The sequence below is a fragment of the Oncorhynchus mykiss genome, chromosome 18 (assembly GCF_013265735.2).
Source record: "Oncorhynchus mykiss isolate Arlee chromosome 18, USDA_OmykA_1.1, whole genome shotgun sequence".
Classification (NCBI taxonomy): domain Eukaryota; kingdom Metazoa; phylum Chordata; class Actinopteri; order Salmoniformes; family Salmonidae; genus Oncorhynchus; species Oncorhynchus mykiss.
In genome coordinates, this window is record NC_048582.1 from 26,517,674 (window position 1) to 26,536,947 (window position 19,274).

Sequence of the window (19,274 nt, forward strand, 5' to 3'; positions counted from 1 at the left end):
AATCTACCCTGAATGTTTTATATTATTTGAATTATTTTACATTTTTAAATCTGTCCTCCATATATTTGAATCAGTCTAATTTTATACATGAAAGAGTTTTCATTCCATATGTATCTGTTCTTCATAAGGGAAGATTAACCCAATAGGCTTGACCTTAAATGAATGGGGGAGAGTATTATTACATTAGAAGGTCATAATAATAAGAGAAAGCCCTTTGCGGGCCATATTGTCATATTCTTCTCATTTCCAACTCATAATGATTAAATCAAGAGGTGTTCTAAATGGCCAATATTGAGACGCACCACTGTTCTCATTAAGAAGTGCTCGCTCTGGTCTGACAATGACTCCTTTGGCGGGGACACTTTCTTTCTTACACTGTTTTTAAAGAACAGAGCTACTATCATTCCGCAATCAATTTGAGCTAAATGCCCGTAGCTGTATTTTTTAAATCTAATTTAATAACTTAGAATAGGAAACATTATTAATACTTTTTTTTTATCAAAATGGTTCCCTCTATGTTAAACAGCCTTCAGCATTCAGTGGGAATGAACATGGAGCCTGTGCATTATTAATCTGCATGTAGAAACTCATTTTGGCTTTAGAGGGCAACTCTCTTTAAAATAAAATACAAGACAGTGGCAGAGAATTGGAGTTGGAGTCAGATCCTCGGTGCTGTGTGCAGCTCCAGGGCTTACCCTTTGCCTATTGCACAGATCACATACACGTTGTCCCTCACACAATTCACACACAAAAAAATACCTAAGGAAAAAAAAAAAAAACTAGGCTGAGACAGATTGATTTTAAAGGGTACGTAGTCTATGTTTTACTCTGGAATAGACTACACTGAACAGCTGGAGATGTGATGCTGCCTGCACTCTGCGGTAAGGACAATTCACGGTGGAGTCTGGCAACAACTGAATCCCTCACATCATAACCTCCTCTGAAACAGCAATTATGTGCTGATATCGCTAATGATGTCTGCTTGGAGAACTGAACAACTCCAGGAGCGTTTGACAGCTGGTTATCTACCTGACTGTGTTTTCTCCCCGGTTCAATGTGCTGCAGGTGAGCATTTGAGCTCATTAGAGTACCTTTTAATTAGTGGCACAATGAGCAGATCATTTTAGAGAATTTGAGAGGAGACAGACAGAGAGAGAGAGAGAGAGAGAGAGAGAGAGAGAGAGAGAGGATAAACCTGAGGCTTAGAAACTAAACCACAAGCGGCTTATCTATTTACCTGGAAACCAGGCTTTCGCTGGTATTTTCTCCTCTGCTGCTGCTGCATCTCAGCAAAGGTAGCTGCTCCTGTTGCATAAGTGTAGGCCATGTGTGGTAGGAAGCCCATCTGATCCAGCCCTGGGTACGGCCTCAGCCCAGGCATGCTGGCCTGCATCGGAGACATGAAGGTGGCCGGTGGAAATGCGCTCTGTTGCGGAAGCGACGTGTACATAGGTTTGGCACCGAAGGGGTTCATCCCGAACAAGGGGCTGGTGCTTTTGTTGAGGTCTCCATTGTGGTGGTTCTGGCCTCTGGCTTCAAACTCCTTCTTGAGATAGGCCAGGTTAAGTGGCTCTTCGAAGTGTTCTCGTGGGGAGGGAACACTGGAGTGGTCATGGTGGTTAATACCGTTTAGTTTAGGTCTGCTCTTCACGGTCATGGCATGTTTGGGCTCCTTCATGAGCTTTGGCAGTGACAGGTCCAGTGGTTGTTCAGACAGGTTCATGTTGAGGTTCAGGTCCTCAGACATCAGGCTGTTTGGAGTATATGAGCTACTCTGGGAGTTTTTGGAAGATGTGGAGGAAAGGTTCAAAGGAGAAGGTGTGCTGCTCCTTGACTGGTGGTCCAATTTGGAGTGGTCACCCATGTGTTTGGTGTGTCCACTGAACGTGTTCGCTTTCATGAGTCTGAGCTGGTTCTCACAGTTGTTGACGTTGTTATGGAGCTCTGCAATGGAGGGGGATGTGATATGGTGGTCACGGTTGCGGTCACGGTTATTAGACTTGATCAGGGACACTGGGGATCTCGCTGCCATTGAGTCTTTAGAGGGAGTGTGGTTGTGGTTGTTTGCGGCTAGAACCATATCTGCATGGTTGTTCCGTTGTTGTTCTAATGGTGGAGTTCTTGGGGTGCCGTACTGGTAAACTTTCCTCTGCTCGAACCACTCTTTGACGAATTCCTGAGGAAGGCCGACTGCTATGGAGATCTTCAGTAGTTCCTCTGAATTGGGCTCCATGTTCATAGCGAAGTAGGCCTTGAGCACTGACATGTGGTCCTTGTACGGGTTGATGGGGCTTTTCTCAGACAGCATGGATGAGAGCAGGAGGGCATGCTTCTCTGTAAACATCCCCTGTTTTGTGGGCATAAGGTTCTCGCTAGTCTGGAGAACTGTCTTGATCTCCTCATTCATTTTACACAGGTAACGTTCATGCTGATGCAAGGGAATTGGACCTGGGAAGGCTTCTTTGCAGTATTGGCAAGCAAAGGGCGTAAACATAATGTTGTTCTCATGCATCTTATCCTCTGTACCTAAATCTAGCATGTGGTTGGATTTCTCGCGTTTGATAGTGCTAATTTGTCTCTTTGAGTCCGTGGTCAAGCTCTGGAGACAAGCTTTGGCTTCATTCACTTTTTCTAATGTGTAGTCGATGATGCTTTTAGTGGCACCGTTATGGCTGATGACTGGCAGACCAATCTGGTGACCCCCCTGTGACGTCAGTCCCTGTTTCTGCTCCTCGATCTGGTTCCCGAGCTCCTTCATGTAAGCCTTGAGCCTGGAGATCTCCTCCGGTTTGCAGTCCATCTTCTGCCTGCACACAGTGTTGTCCACGATCTGGAGCACCTTCTGGACCTCGCTCAGGTTGTTGCTCAGGGACGGGTAGCCCAGGAGCTGTTGTTCGATCCCCATCCCCAGGTGCTGCATGGGGCTCTGGGCTGAGCAGTGGATCCCTAGCGGGCTGCTATTTCCCCCCATCCCTCCGTTCATGAAGGGCACAGGTGCGCTGAAGCCATGGGAGGCCATCATGAGTTTGTAGTCGTTGAAGTCTAGTGGTTCTGTTTTGATGTTCAGGTGGTGGTTGTTCTGGTCCTGATGGTGGCCCAGGAGCTTGCCGTTTCCGTTTCCGTTCTCTAGCTTGTGTCTCAGCTGGGTGATGGCGGTGTTAGTGGGGGAGGACGAGGCTGATGTAGGGGAAGAGCCTGTCTTCATGTTGTTGCGCATCCTCCCGTTGACTGCTATAAGGCCGATGCACTTCTTGCTGCTGATGTGAGAGCTGTAGGAGCCTGAGTGGGAGAAGCGCTTCTTGCAGTTTGGGCATTCGTATGGCTTCTCACCTGAGAAGAGACAACAATGTATACTTAAAAAATCTGCCATGAGCGTATTTCGAATGGCATAAGGAACACACATATTCTCAATGATTAAATATAAGTGGGCTCAGGGAAAATGTATCAACAATGAACACTTTTAATTATGCCAAACTAAAGTGTAAACACTGAACAGCTCAATTGTGAGATTGGCAGATAGAAGGAAACAAAGTAGCTCAAGTCATCCATTGGAACAGTGGGAGAGAGAAAAGAAAAACGCAATCGATTTTTGTACAACCTGTGAAGTTCACCACAGCCTTAAATCAAGGTTATGCATATTCAAAGCGGAGTGCACAGGCTCCCTTGCTACCCACCACTGTGAATCCGCAGGTGTTCCTTCAGATGGTGCTTGTATTTGAAGGCCTTGCCACATTCTGTGCATTTGAACTTGCGGTTGCCAGCCCCCTGGTTCAGCAGTTGGTGCTATAGAGAAAGAAGCAGGTATTTACATAAGTTCCACTAACAACATTACAGGGGGAAAATAGTTCACTAAACAATCGCAATCAGCCCTCGGTGCAATCGACCGACAAGCCAAATGTCTTACATTGCTACACAGCCCATCTTGCCTCTTTCTACTTCCAACTCCAATGAGAGAGTACAAGAGTGGCGCTGATAACAGAGGGAATCACATACCTTTTCATTTCCTGGCTCTCGAGCCAAGGAAGCATGCCTTTAGAATTTGGCAGCCAATAAAATAAAATAAATGAAAGGGGCTCTTTTTTTTATATAGTTTCCCCCTCATTAGAAACAAGCAATCTGATCTGCTTTTATTAATTTGGGGGTAATCACTCGAAAGATATTCTGACTATTTCACAAGAAGTCCTTCCCTGTATTTCACATACCTGCAAACAACAGTCATTTTACATGAAGAAACAACACATTTCCATAAATATTGAAATGTCTTAATTGGAACAGATTTCCCCTAATCATTTGAATCCTCAAACGTCTCTTTAATAATCTCAGACTATAGGATGGGACTAGGCCTTGATTCTCTGTTCAAAGGTAAACAGCAGTTGCGGCCCCTCAAATTTGCAATTCAAAGAGGGGGAGGCCTCTGCCTGTTTCAAAATCCAAATGTAATAGTAATAACAACAACAATAACAGCGTACGTGTAAACGGGAGGCACACCAGACGTGCACAATTAATTTTGAGTCGGAGGTGAACACGTTAAATGCTTAGGCAATACAAAAGATCTCTCAGCAGCACTCGCTACCAAGGCAGGCATAGCAGGAAGAAGCAGCCAGCGTCCTGATCCAGCCTGACAACTGCTGGGGTGTGCTGACTCTACCCACATTCCTGGGGAGACAGATGGCGTAAGGGAGGACACAGGGAGGATTGTTCAAACGGCAGCAACCTTCAAAAATCGAGCAGGAGTGGGTCTGTCTGTCGGTGGGGCCGCCAAGCGCCAGTCAGGGACCCCACCGCTCGTACGTTGCTGAGTTGCATAAACAAACAGCAACAGCTGCTTTGGCTCCCCCTGCTTCCCTCCCCTGCTTCCCTCTGATTGGTTGTGCCAATAAGATACAATCATTCTCTAATCCTAATTGTCAATGGCACCAACACCAGCAAATGTGTTTTTGGCGGAGGGGGACATGCTATCCTACATGACTCAAGGAAGGTTAGGGATGGGATGTTGGATGTTGTGGGCGGGGCAGGGCGCATGGGCTGGGTATTCAAATATTATTGGCGTGTATTAATGACATATTTTCTCTTGATTGGTTAATTGGATAAGGAGTGTTACAGGTTATTTTAGATTTGTTTATGGTGTTTATGGCGAGGGCATCTTTTCCTAGGTAGAGACAGTTCTCATGGAACATGGGATTAGGGCTTGCCTGTAAGCGATGACACGACAATTCACTAACTGAACAACATATTTTATCTTTCTTTTTTTTCTTTTTTACCCCAAGAGGACTTCAATTGTCACTACTGCTTTGTTCAGATTCACTTCTTTTTTTAAACACGGATGGCAAGTAAATGTAACATCTATGAATAGAAGGTTTATTTCTTCCACACAGGGAGTTGGATGTGATGCATGCAAATTGTCAACAAATTCCCAGGTTAGTTTATCTAAAAGAAAATACATTGCGAGTGAGTGAGATAATAATAATAAGTGTACATGTTGATTCTGACATAAACTCAGCCAAAACAGAAACGTCCTCTCACTGTCAACTGCGTTTATTTTCTTCAAACTTAACATGTGTAAATATTTGTATGAACATAACAAGATTCAACAACTGAGACATAGTGAACAAGTGAACAAGTTCCACAGACATAGGGCGAACAGAAATGGAATACTGTGTCCCTGAACAAAGGGGGGTTCAAAATCAAAAGTAAGTATCTGGTGTGGCCACCAGCTGCATTAAGTACTGCAGTGCGTCCCCTCCTCATGGACAGCACCAGATTTGCCAGTTACCCCACTATTCCACCAAGGCAACTGCAAGTTCCCGGACATTTCTGGGGGGAATGGCCCTAGCCCTCACCCTCCGATCCAACAGGTCCCAGGCGTGCTCAATGGGATTGAGATCAGGGCTCTTTGCTGGCATTGGCAACACTAACATTCCTGTTTTGCAGGAAATCACACACAGAACGAGCAGTATTGCTGGTGGCATTCATTGTCATGCTGGAGGGTGCATGTCAGGATGAGCCTGCAGGAAGGGGACCACATGAGGGAAGAGGATGTCTTCCCTGTAACGCACAGCGTTGAGATCGCCTGCAGTGACAAAAAGCTCAGTCCGATGATGCTGTGATACACCGCCCCAGACCATGACGGACCCGCCACCTCCAAATCGATCCCGCTCCAGAGTACAGGTCTCGGTATAACGCTCATTCCTTCGACGATAAACACAAATCCGACCATCACCCCTGGTGAGGCAAAACCGTGACTCGTCAGTTTTTTGGCAGTCCTGTCTGGTCGGTTTGTGCCCATAGGCAACGTTAATGCCGGTGATGTCTGGTGAAGACCTACCTTACAACAGGCCTACAAGCCCTCAGTCCAGCCTCTCTCAGCCTATTGCGGACAGTCTGAGCACTGATGGAGGGATTGTGCGTTCCTGGTGTAACTCGATCAGTTGTTGTTGCCATCCTGTACCTGTCCCGCAGGTGTGATGTTCGGATGTACCGATCCTGTGCAGGTGTTGTTACACGTGGTCTGTCACTGCAAGGACGATCAGCTGTCCGTCCTGTCTCCCTGTAGCGTTGTCTTAGGTGTCTCACAGTACGGACATTGCAAGTTATTGCCCTGGCCACATCTGCAGTCCTCATGCCTCCTTGCAGCATGCCTAAGGCATGTTCACGCAGATGAGCAGGGACCCTGGGCATCTTTCTTTTGGTGTTTATCAGAGTCCGTAGAAAGGCCTCTTTAGTGTCCTATGTTTTCATAACTGCGACCTTAATTGCCTACCGTCTGTAAGCTGTTAGAGTCTTAACGACACAGGTGCATGTTCATTAATTGTTTATGGTTCATTGAACAAGCATGGGAAACAGTGTTTAAACCCTTTACAATGATGAACTGTGAAGTTATTTTGGATTTTTACGATTTATCTTTGAAAGACAGGGTCCTGAAAAAGAGACATTTCTTTTTTTGCTGACTTTAGTACTGCATGAAGGAAATGCTTGATTTTAGAGAACATAAAATCTACTAGTTGAAGTGAAATTAAGGAGCAGATAAAATGTCTAAATTGGAAATTAACATAATCATTTGATCGTGAACATAAGACCGCAAAATCATATCAGACGGGGCCATCAAAAAACCATTTAGGGCCTCAATTAAAGTTATTACCATTAAAAGATCTGCATCTCCAAAATGCCATGAAAAATTCATAATGATTGCCAATCAAAATGATATATTTTCCTCCGAGAGATCGTAGCACATTAGAAACGAAGTAAGTGAGGGGAACAGGAAGGGGAGAGGAATAATAAAGGGGTTGAAAACGGCAACAACAACAACAACAAAAAACGAGGGCACATGATCCTCACCTGATCTCTGTCGGGCTTGTGCGTGGCCATATGTCGCTCAAGCTGAGTGCGGTAAGCAAACGTGTAGTTACACAGGGGGCAGGCGAAGTTCTCCTCGTTCTTCTCGTGGCGGTACTTGATGTGCTCCTTGAGCGATGTCAAGCGCTTGTAGCCCCGGTCGCAGTAGGGGCAGGTCAACAGTTGGGCGAAAGCATCTGGAGTTCCAGGTGGCAGGTCTGGGTAAGGGAGACGGGGGAGACGGGGCGAGAAAGCAGTCCAAAAGGTCAGCAAATCAATGGCAGCTAATGGGCGTACTGCCCGGAATGGTATGGGAGGTATCACTGCAATCTGCTCTACAGAGTGCCGTCGTCTCAGGCTGGCATCCATGCCCTGACACACACGCACACACACACAGACTCTCCCCCCCCCCCTTTTCTTATATCACATACTAAGACACACGTGAAAATTCACACATACTAAATTGAATTAGCTTTTAATTGACCTATACACTTTAGAATGCTTAACATACTTTTAGCTTAAGTAATTGTGTATCTTTGACTTTTGATTTAAGACAAAAATGAAACATGATATCTAATCTTACACTGTTTTACACTGATATCTTACAAATGTCATTCTGAAATAAAGCACCTTGACCTGGTTTTTAAGAACACTACCTCACCCACCCTCCCCCCTCGTCCTTTCTTGCTCCCCTTAACCATAGTCCCCTCGCCTAATTGCTTTTAAGTGGCTTATTTAATACCATTTTTCCCACACTTTCATCATTTCTGAAGTACGTATCATAAATCCATTCTAATTCAATCCCTGTTCCCCCGGGGTCTGAGAGGTGTACTATCTTATTTCAGACCTCTGGCAGCTGCTGCTGCTTAAAGACTGGAGGACTGAAGGTAAACACAGAGGCATCCAGTGAAGAATCTGTGAGACCAACAGCTGCCCATGTCACAGAGCCACAGAGACCAAGAAGAGTCCAGCCACACCACTGCTGCTCTGTTCTCTTCGGGTGATGCGTACGTAGCAAGAGTCTCAAAGGAGGAGCCAGATCCAGGATCAGCTCCCCCATGTCTATGTAATCTTATTCATTGTGGTCTAAAAGGCAATACTGATCCTAGATCAGCACTCCTACTCTAAAACATTTCAAACATATGGCCCCAGCTCACCCCTGTCCATGTAGTCTTATTCTTTGTGATCTAAAAGGCCTAATTGAACCAAAATCAGCACTCCTACTCTGAGATGCTTCATACATACAGCCCCTGTCCCCGGTTCTGTTCTTGCCCTCCCTGGCTGGTTTCTGGACTCTTACCATTTTCCTCCTGGCCGTTTGTTTCAGGCGCTTCGGGCGTGCCCAGACGGGACAGCTCCTCTCCCTCGGGTGCTTCTGGGTAAATGATGGCAGTGTCGCCCCGCTGCAGGTACTCAGCGATGCTGACCACGTGGCTGTGGCTCTCGCTCAGGCTCTCCTCCTGGAGCTTACTACGCTTAGCGAAGAACTCCTCAAACTCTGAAGTGCAATCAACAACATTCTTAACTGAAAAGAAGAAGAGAAAGAGAGAAGGAGGAGGGAGGGAGAGCGAGAGAAAGAGAGAGAGAGGGAGAGAGAGAGAGAGAGAGAGAGAGAAAGAGATGGGTTTTGAGAAATTGGATTCTTCACTCCCCAAGAGAAATGTGTGTTACAGCAATACTGAGAACGTGTCAGGTCTAAATGGGATGAAGAAACTCCACAACAGACATTAAGGTAGTAGTTGTGGGAGAATACATCTGAATTACTGTGTTATCTTGTCACGCAACAGCCACTAAAACAAGAAATATGAGTTCATCTTAGAAAAGTACCACCTTAAATCGTGGGAAAGTATTTCAGATAAACATATTGTATTTCCTTGAATCGTATTACCAGTTACACAATAAATGTGGGGAACACAATTCAAACTGGTCAAATCACTTCTAATTTTCCTTCATACGTGAAATGAAAAGAATTTGTATTTTACAATTTTGGATCTTTGAGATTATATCTATTTAATTAAGCCTCTGGGTTTTTAAGCCTCTCGAAAACAACATTTTATTTACACATTGTGTAGCAACAGCACAATCAAATTCCCTGTGTATTGACAAGGGGTCAATAAAAGGTCTCTGGTTAGTGGATCGGCTGTGGAACAGATTACTGAGGACAAACAACAACGTTGCACAAAAAAAAGAAGCTTTAAACCATAGTCCTTAAAACACTTTCTGAAGCTGTCTTTCTGAAATTGCTGAAGTCACACATTGTGCGTTTTCTCATATCCTCCAGTCCCTTCTCTTTAGGGAATCCAGAAAGCTGCAGAGTAGAGATAGCTGTGGCTCCAAAAGCAAACAAAGCTCATCAAAACCCGGCAACCTTCATTAGTCAACAGCAGATGATAGACACTCAAAGGTTCACGTTAATTCAAACTATACTATACGGCATTCCGACAACCTGGGGCAAGTCTATATTCTATTTCCCCCACCTATCATATCACTATTATAAAACTCGTCACATATAACATTGTTGTGCTAAATGTTACAGGAAGTCCGCAAACAGTTTGATTTGACTGGATTTAGAGAGTTACTTATTTAATTAGACATGTCCAAGCCAAGGTACATTTTCATATTGTGATTTGTTTGGCAGTGATTATTTTATGGGTCCAATTTGTGAAAGGTCAAGGTAGTGTATTTGGTTGTCAAAAGTGGCATGAAAATGTCACTGGTGCCAAAGGAGCTTGTATGAAATCGTATGAAACAACTGTTAACTAGGCAGCTCAATTTCCTGCATTCTCATTAGGACTTTGTGTGAACCGTTTGAGAATCATCTAATGCATTTTAGAGATACAAAACTGTGAGGATGCTTGAGATCTCTATATTGGATTCACAACTCACCGTTAAACAAATATGTGTCTAAAGGTTATAAAAATACATCAAAAAGATCAAATTTAGACTAATTTGATTTTGCAAATGAAATGTAATCTGGGAAGTCACTGTGTTGCCAACAAGCTACAAGCTCAACCTTGTGATGCCTCCCTTGAAATGACTTTCTCCTCTGTAATAGAGGAAATCACCTGGATCACATGTAATCCCATGGTGGGTTCTTTCTACCAATGCAGTGCCACTACATTGTTTCCACGGCCTTAACGGAAACATTTGCGATGTCTAAATTTCCACAAAGAAAGTCACCACACTCGCACACGTGCGTGCTCACACACACACACAAAATCAACAAACTATTTGAATAAATAAAAAGAAGAATAGAAGATTCCTAAGGAAGTATTCCCCTTATGTGGTGAGTGTTTACCCAAACGGTGCCGAGGCCAGTTGTCAGCAGCGGTCAGGATGATATCATGGAGGGAAAACTTAATGCCCAAGAGGCTTGTGGGTGGAAATCAGCTTTGTTTATTTACTTAATTAAAAATGGCAGGTAGGATTAGGCTCCACAGTTTTGTGTAGAAAGGACCATGCAGGGACACTAGTGCTCTACACGGACACACAGATACACAGCGACCCACACAGGGATTGGAAGGGTGGTTGGTCTCGGCCTCGTCTTTCAACACAATACAGATGTAGGATCTTCATTTGAGACAGTTTGCTACAGCAGAAAAATAATCCTGCAATAGCAGGAAATGTGAATTATTATGTGGATTACAATTAATTCTGGTCCAGGACTATGCTTGCATTGCAGGAAAGTTATTCTGCAACAGGGTTATCAAATTAAGATCCTACATCTGTACATCAAATCTCCTCACAATGGATTAAATCAACTCACCCGTACCGTTTCCAACTGTCTGAAGAGGGGCGTCAGGCCCCAAAGTGTCATAATCATCTTTCATTTCATCTGTGGAGAAAAGAGGGGAGGGAGGAGGGGAGGGAGTAGGGAAGAGAAGGAAAAGAGAAGTTCAGTTCAATGCTGTAGTGTACCAAGCAAACCCAAGCCTCACAATGAAGCCTTCAGAGGAAGGTACGGAGATATAAAGGGCTTGCTGTGTTGCACTGTGCCGAGGCTTTGTGTGGCATTCTTAATCATCAGGACCAGACAGAGCCTTATTTACCTTAAAAACAACAACAAGCAGTGGGAAAGAAAGCTGCTCTGCCATTCCGGGGGTAGTGAGAGTTGCCAGAAAGAAAGATTAATTCAAGAAGCCAGCCCCATCCACCTGAACAGTCAGAGAGGAGTAACCTGGCACAAAAGGCCTTGCAGTTCTTATTCCCTCACTGTGACAATACTAACAATCTACACGTGGCAGAAAAAATGACAAACTATACAGGGGGGTTTTCGCATAAAATCCTGGACTGTGGGTTTAGAATCTATTACCAATCAACGTAATGCATAGTCGTAGGAACGCCAAGGGCAGACTTGCATTTTGTCCTGGCACAGGTAAGACAGCCATAAATAAAGGACCCCAGATTGACAGACAGGCTCATAAACAAGGGAGAGAACAACTTTTGACATTGGTGGGTAAATTCTCTTGCCGTGTAGGCAGCGGCGAACAAGAGGACTTTTGTTGGTGGTCATGTCCACAGACAATTAACTTAAGGAGTCCTCTGTGACTCCTTCCTTCCGTCCTGTCTTTGAAAATTAAATCAAGGTACTTCCGAGAAGATAGTGGCTGGTAATAAAAATGGCTCTTGTCTCGCTCTCTGTTTCTCCTTGTTCTAGCCATGTGATTTCTATGGTCTCAAGGATACTGTGTTGCCATGGAGGGGTAAACAAACAAATCAGTGGATTAAGGGAATAGAGGAACTCTCTCCTTTACTGTCTCTTGCACCGTGGACTTAACAGAAAACATTTTGGAAATGAGTTTGAAAAGTAGCTGACAAGTTGTGTAAAATCTTCAGAATATAACGTTGCCTGAATACTTGAATTAGCATTCACGAATCACATGCAGGAACAACAAATATAATATATATATCGTATATTTTGGTGCAGAGTGAAAAATCTGGTGTTTTAATAGTTGGTTCATTTCAATAATCAGGAGGGTTTTTTCGGTTTCTTTCGCTTGAAGTGAGACTGTTTCCGTCTGCACCAAACAGATAAATAAACAAAAAACAGCCAATAGCTTCAGAGAATAAAAAATGGACTCTTTTGAACGAAAAGTACTCAACTTTCCCTTGACATGAAGCTTGACTGTGTGGTGGAGAAACATGCCAGACATTTTTCATTTGCATATGAGGGGGTTTGGAGTGCCGTTGTCTTCTCAGTAATGACATCAAACCAGGCTGCACTCTAAGGAAATGGCCCTTTAGCAATATTGTTGAAGATACACTGGAGTATTGTGAGCAATCCAAAGAAAATCCTCCACCACAGCCACAAATATACTTCTGGTGTTTAAGAGACCAGCATATATGGATAGTTACTTTTTTTTTGTCATTTCTAATTTACTGAATGTTAATCAAGCTCTCTTTTCCTCTTCCCCTCACGTTTCTTTTTCCTGGAAAGTGGGAGAGTTCGCATGGATGCAGCCATTATGGTTTTCGCAGCCTTTAGTAATCCAATTTCACTGCATATTTTTGATATGACTCAAGGAGCACAAGTGGGGATTTGCTTTTTGTCCCTTTTCGTTCCCTCTTTACCTTGAACAGTCCCATTTATCTGTATGCGGCCAAGGAATGAGAGTGAGAGAATTTCCAGCAGGAGGTAGGCTAAGACCACTTACACCTACCTCACTTCTATGGCCCTTTGCACAGATCCTTTTTGGGCCATTTCTATTGCTTCTGACAGCTACACATCCATTGGAGAGAGAGAGAGAGAGACCCGTTTTTATAGTTGAAAGTGTCATGTGAGTCAAAAAGCCAGTCTGATTTCTCGCTGTCTCTCTCGGCCTGATAAATCATGTAAGGAGAGGGGGAGTGTGAGAGAAGGCCTGTGCTGAACTGAAGGATGTTTAAGTTTCTGACTGCGAACCGAGGAGGGGTCCAGAATACCTTCCCCCTGCCATACGTCCACCTATTTACTTAACGCCATTGATGCTGTTTGTTTTGAATACATTCCGATTTTTATGGCCAGTTACCAGTGGAACAGGGCGCAGTAAAAAACAAAGGTCCTCCTCCTCCTTTCTGTTAGTTCTCTGAACGGCCTTGAACAGAGCCCGGGCCGGGAGAAGAAAGAGACACGGGCAGAAAGGGGAGAATGCAGGTGATTTGTTTTAGAATGATAGTGATGTCATGTATTCCAGCCCACTGCATCCAGCGGCCCCATTGTGGGATGAAAGAATGTCAAGGACCATTCTAGAACACAAAACTCTGATTGTGCTGGCACCGGAAAGGCACAGCTAAGAAACTTTTTGCAGTGCTCTTCGATTCAAAACCTGTATCCTTTGGACAGGGTGCTAAAGCTGACGTAGACAAGGCAGGGGAGAAAAGCACAGCTAATCTCAGGGGAAAGCTACAGTATGTGCTGAGGGGGGAAAAAAGGCAGACAAACATTCTGCCCACAAGCTTGGGAAAGAGAAGACTCCCATCATCTACACTAATTAACTACACTAGGTCTCAGAAATATGGCCGACTACGTTTCATCACTTGAGAAGCAGATTATCTGGGAATTGCAACATAGTTGAATTACAGACATTAAGGCACCACAGACTTTTATCAAATAAACAATTAAGTACGCTTTGAGTACTTGTTTATTTTATTTTTATCTTGATGGATTTGAACATTTCTATTTTTAAAGAATCCAACCCCATATGGACTGTTACGAGTGGGGGCAGAAATATAAACATCCGTAAACATAGCAAAACAACGCACTGACTGTCTACGACAACTGTGTTTTACAGTTTCTATGTCGATAATCAGTAACCACAAAGTGAACTTCCTCCTTTTCAATAGATTTTTTTTTTCTTTTTCAATTGAGCGTAATAACATTTTAGATGGTGAAATATTTCCCCCTTTTCGGCACTCTACAGAACCCAGTTCATTAGGAGAAATGAATAGCTAACACCGGCTCATTTAAACGGGATGTCTTACATGAGTTCTCGCTACACTCTGTTTCTGTCACACCGCTGCGAGAATCATTGACTCTTATTATACATGTAAATGGCTATCATAAAAATAAAAATTTCATTTAAGATTGTTAATGACTTTTGCAGCAGTCTGGCTTCCTTTAATGATGATCCCCTAGCCCTAATTAAAAGTATTTATCTTTCAAGCATCCATGACTAGGCTCTCTGCTATCAGTGATGCTCCAAAGAAACTAAGAAGTAAGGCGCCTCCAAAGTTGTATGTATCACCTGCCCGAAATGATCTAAACTAGATTATTAGCCAATTGAGCTACATCAATCATATACTGAAGCTCTGATCATGTTGCGATTATAGAGACAATCAAAAGAGGTCATTCTCAGAAAATGTCATGTACGCTCTTAGTTTCACGATTGAAACTATCTGTCAATATCATCTCATGTCATTCTGGTTGACTTTAGCGAGGGTAAAAATATGTGTTGTGATTTAGCGGCGGGATAAGCCGAGTGAGTTTCAGTCACGTGGGGGTGTAGGAATCTTCACCGTACCTCTGCCATCTTCAGTGGCACCATCATACGTTTCCTACTTATCGTAGTAACGTCTCCTGACTCTCTGCTTGCCCCCTGTCAACTCCCTGCATGTCAAAACGTGGTTTGATCTCCTCCACTCCTTATGACTGCCGTACACGGTCAACCTCTGCCCCTGTTACTGTGGAGGTGGGGGTGGTGGAGGGGAGGGGGGGGGGGGGGGAGTTGGCTGGCCTATCATCTCATGGAAACCCAAATAAATCCGGAAAACATTTTGGCCGTGTGTGACGCTCACCAGTGCCGTCGACTGAGGCGTGCAGCATGTCGTTGTCATGCCAGACATGGTCTACTCCGCTGTCCCTCATGTCATCGTCCTCATCCTCCTTTGTCGTCAGGGCCTGGCCCACCCTCGGGGATCCAGCGTCGTGGTTATTCAGGCTGGCAGGGCTGCACACCCCGTTGAGTAGGCCGTCCTCCTCTGATACCAGCAGCTTGTCCTCATCCTCTGTCTCTGAACCAGTGTCCATCACGTTCTCATAATTCAACGCTGTAATGGGGGAGAACACAAAACAAAACAAGATGGGTCACTAGAGGAATTCAGATTTGGTGCTCATTGTACTGACCTTGAAATGGAAAAAAAGGTAATCGAGGATTATGTCCTTAGATGAAGTCATGATTGCACTGCACTGTTAGGAGCTAGTAACACAATCATTTCGCTGCACCTGTTAAAACATCTGCTAAACTGCTTGAGTGACCAATAAACTTTGATTTTTATTTGATTACAGGTTAATAAACCCATTCCTGTTTGGGACATGGGCCCTTTCTTGTGGGGGTACATCCCAATTACAACAACACCCACAGCGACAGACTGGAATCTGTAACTTTACCCATCATGGTGTGTGGAGTCAGTCAGCTGCTACGTAGACACGCCAAAATAGCCACAAAGGTGACTGCCTGAGATGCCAACCTAGCTACACCTTTCAGTTGGGCTCACAGATCTAAAGCATACACGACGTGGCTGAGATACTCCGCACTTCTGATATTTACAAATGTCAAATAGCCATACCCCCCCTGGATTGAAACTTCTTAACCCCTAGTCATTTCATCACATTCACCACTCCTAAATAAGTGACTGTACTGCATTTTTCCCCAGAATTTGACAGATATCAACCGTCAAGTTAAATCCTTACAATGATAAGTGAAATAATACATACAAGTGTAAAAAAAAAAAAAAACGAACTTAATCAAAACAGGACCTGCACCCCACTCCTTTCCCTCCGTTCCCTCTCCTCTTGTCTTTTTCAGGGAGTGTTTTCAATGAGTCATGGTTGCGGAGAGAAATACTGCGCAGTCGAGCCCCACATTAAAATAACTCACACAAGTAGCGGCCCGCTTGATTCCACAACACTTGGTCCCAGACACATGGCAGCTTCTCTTAAAATAGGCAGCCTGTAAATAAGGGCTGTGAACTCAATTGAAGGTGGCTGTTTGTGAATTAGTCTGCCCTCACAAGGCTGGTTCTCTAGCCTCTCCAGTCTACACACAAGGCCCATAAATTGTCTGTCCTACAAAAGGAAGCCTAAAGACGTATTAGAGGAACGAACACAGGACATTAGCTCAGCGAGAGAAACAGGGCCGGCACATCACCGCATCACACCCAGACACAGCTCACTGCTAGTTCCTAAAACACTACTCTAGAGAAACAGACTCAAAACAACCACAGAGGGGGGAAATCAGAGTATGACATCATGGGAACCGATTTGAAATGTGGCTAGGGGAAGGCGAGGAAAAAGAGTGCAAACATTTTTCAGGTCCGTTTTAATTGCTGTACTGTAGCTATATATGACTACTAAATAAAACCTTAAAACCTTTAAAATTACAAAACTGAGACGGGAAAAAAAATCTGATATGTTATTTTATTTACTATGGAGAGTAATAAGATTACGTTGAGCATATACAGTATGTCCATGCATGATCTCTGTATAATCTGCGGGTCTGCACTTGCCTTCCGAACAACAGGTGCAAATTAAAATGAAAACGGCTACGTAGACAGGGCCAGAAGAATCAGCTGACCTGGTTAGAATACCAATTGATGGGGGAAACAAAACCTTTTCAAGAGGTGTGACCACAAGGGTTTAGGCAAGTTCAGACTGGGTAATGCTCTCAGACATGAAAAAAAGAGAAAGCCAAAGAAAAGCCAGAAAGAAAGTGAGACATTCAAACTCCTGCTGTGTGGTCCCCGATATACCTTGGCACTGCACTTGATAACATGTTATTATTATTATTATTATTATTATATTTCCCCTTTGGTCCCTTCCCAACTTACCGCGACACCCCCTAACCCCCTCATCCCAGAGGTTCAACCATTTCCTAGCAACACAACGTGCTGTGGACTCCCTACTCCCCTTTCTCCCGGGCAGGTTTCTAAGGGTGGCCTAGCAGGCGGGCGGCAGGGGTTAACAAAGAAGCAGGAGGCCTGGGAAGCTATTACCCCTCCCACTGCAGACCTGATCTCTGGACACAGCCTGAATACCGACGAATACCCAGGAGGAGTGAATGACATTATCTAAGGATGGACAGGTTTTAAAAGGCCTTTCTTTACACCCCAAACCTCTCATAGCGCATTTTTCAGTGGGCTATAGGTCCATGTGTAGGGTATAGGTTAACGCATGAAGAGAGGCGCTATAATGTGACGTCTTCAATATTGAGCAACGGACCTGGAAACAATGGGCCTTGGACATAGAGGAGAGGTGAAGATCATCCCACTCCCTGCAAACCTCTAGACATCTACAATTGTCCAAAACGAACCGTGAAAGCTACTAAACGCCCGGTTGGGGTTCTGTGATTCCATACAGGTCCACGTGTTTTAGGGGAGAGGTGGGGAGTGCGAGAGGGGTGCTCAGTGGATGTGATCTCCAAGCTAGAACATTGGCTATCAGACACAGCGTTACATACCAAAGAGCTTGGAGAAGACAGAAATGACAATGTGTGACTTGTCAATCAAAGAAGCAAGTAGCATTGCCTTCGGAGAGCCTGCTTTGTTTAGGTGACATCTCTGACAGATGCCTCAGTATACTATAAGCACCAGCCTGACGTTGGGCATTGTACTCTGAAACAAAGTCATTCCGAACCTACTAATGTTAGCCTACACTATGCCATTATTTTGTTCAATACCTCACCGCTAATCAATCTTTTGTGTTTCTAGACGAGATAGACAAAGAAATCATCATGTTTACTTTTTAGGCTACGTTTTCTTTCAGATGACACTTTCTATTTTTCTCCTCCTTTAGTTTAAGTGCCACCCTCAACAAAGGCAATTACAGCTGGCATTTTGACTGATGCCACCTGTTACCAGCTGATTTCACCAGCTCTCTTCTGATTGGAGGTAAATAAAGGGAACGACTTTTACAGATAATTAAAATGACACTTGTAATTGCTCGCTTGAGTCTTGCTTAATATCAGGCGTATTCGTGGCTGACATAACCCTTTCAGAGCCCTGGTATTAGGCTGTCAGGCATACCAGTGCAGAGGGCAGTTTCAAAAGTGCATTGATTATGACGTCTATAACCTTCCAAAATGACCGTTTTTTCCCCCCCCCGTCGAAGGATGAGAGCGCGAGTTATCCTTTCAATGTCTGTGACAAAAAGGAGTCTGATTTGAAATCTCAACATCTTTCTTTTAAAACAAATAAAGACATTTGACAATCAGTGTTTCGACTGTGGCAGTTTCTCTGTACCCTTCTAATAAAAAAGGCCAGATAAAGTCATCTACACCCGGAAAGTGTTCTTCCAAAGAGAAAAGACAGCACGTTTAAGAACAAAAAAATATATAACTGTGTTTTACTGTTGAGCTGTTAAACAAACCTTAACTCTCACAATATGAAATGTGCGTGTCATACACTCAGACATCAACCATACAACCCTTGAGTCATGCACTGACCCTCTGAACATACCCAAAACACACACTCAAATAAACATACCTTGGGTGAATGTGCTCCAAACGTGCACCTACTCTTCACCTTTCCCTAACACTCTTCCACAAAGCCCTCTCAACAGGCTCCCGAGCTGGGAGGCGCTGGATCTGCACTCGATCCATAACGAACAGCCCAGAAAAATATCCAAATGATCACTTCTGTCTGATGGAACAGGTGAGACAGAAGGCGCCAGAAGATCTATTCCACCCAGTGGGTCTCTATGTCTATCACAGTACCCTCTATTTGGAGGCGGAGACTTGCCAGATCCCAGCCAGCTTCCCGTTAGATTGTGATGGGGAAAGGTGGTAGGTGACTCACACTGAGAGCCTGGCTAACTGAGACCGCTGAGGCTTAGCTCCAGGTAATGTTGTGTTTCCTGTGGCTATCAGTGTTGGTAATGAGCAAGGACATTCACCCTATTGGAGGAAAACTGCCCTGTCTCATGAATGAGAAACATGCAGATCACCTGAAGGGCTAGGAGGGCAGAGAGG

At 44.2% G+C, this 19,274-nt stretch overlaps 1 protein-coding gene across 7 annotated transcripts in view; it reads right to left on the reverse strand.

Moving 5' to 3' along the window:
* LOC110495928 (zinc finger E-box-binding homeobox 2) overlaps positions 1-19,274 on the reverse strand; it is a 78,576-nt gene that overhangs the window by 4,054 nt on the left and 55,248 nt on the right. For 5 of the 7 annotated variants that reach the window (XM_036952433.1, XM_036952435.1, XM_036952430.1 and 2 more), the window contains 6 exons: positions 15,106-15,357; positions 11,099-11,167; positions 8,633-8,857; positions 7,336-7,550; positions 3,675-3,783; positions 1,238-3,330 (listed from right to left, as the gene is read on the reverse strand). In XM_036952433.1, the coding sequence (XP_036808328.1) occupies positions 1,238-3,330; positions 3,675-3,783; positions 7,336-7,550; positions 8,633-8,857; positions 11,099-11,167; positions 15,106-15,357 (2,963 nt within the window). Of the gene's footprint in view, positions 1-1,237; positions 3,331-3,674; positions 3,784-7,335; positions 7,551-8,632; positions 8,858-11,098; positions 11,168-15,105; positions 15,361-19,274 lie in introns of all 7 variants that reach the window. The other 2 variants (XM_036952432.1, XM_036952434.1) reach the window with 2 other exon arrangements.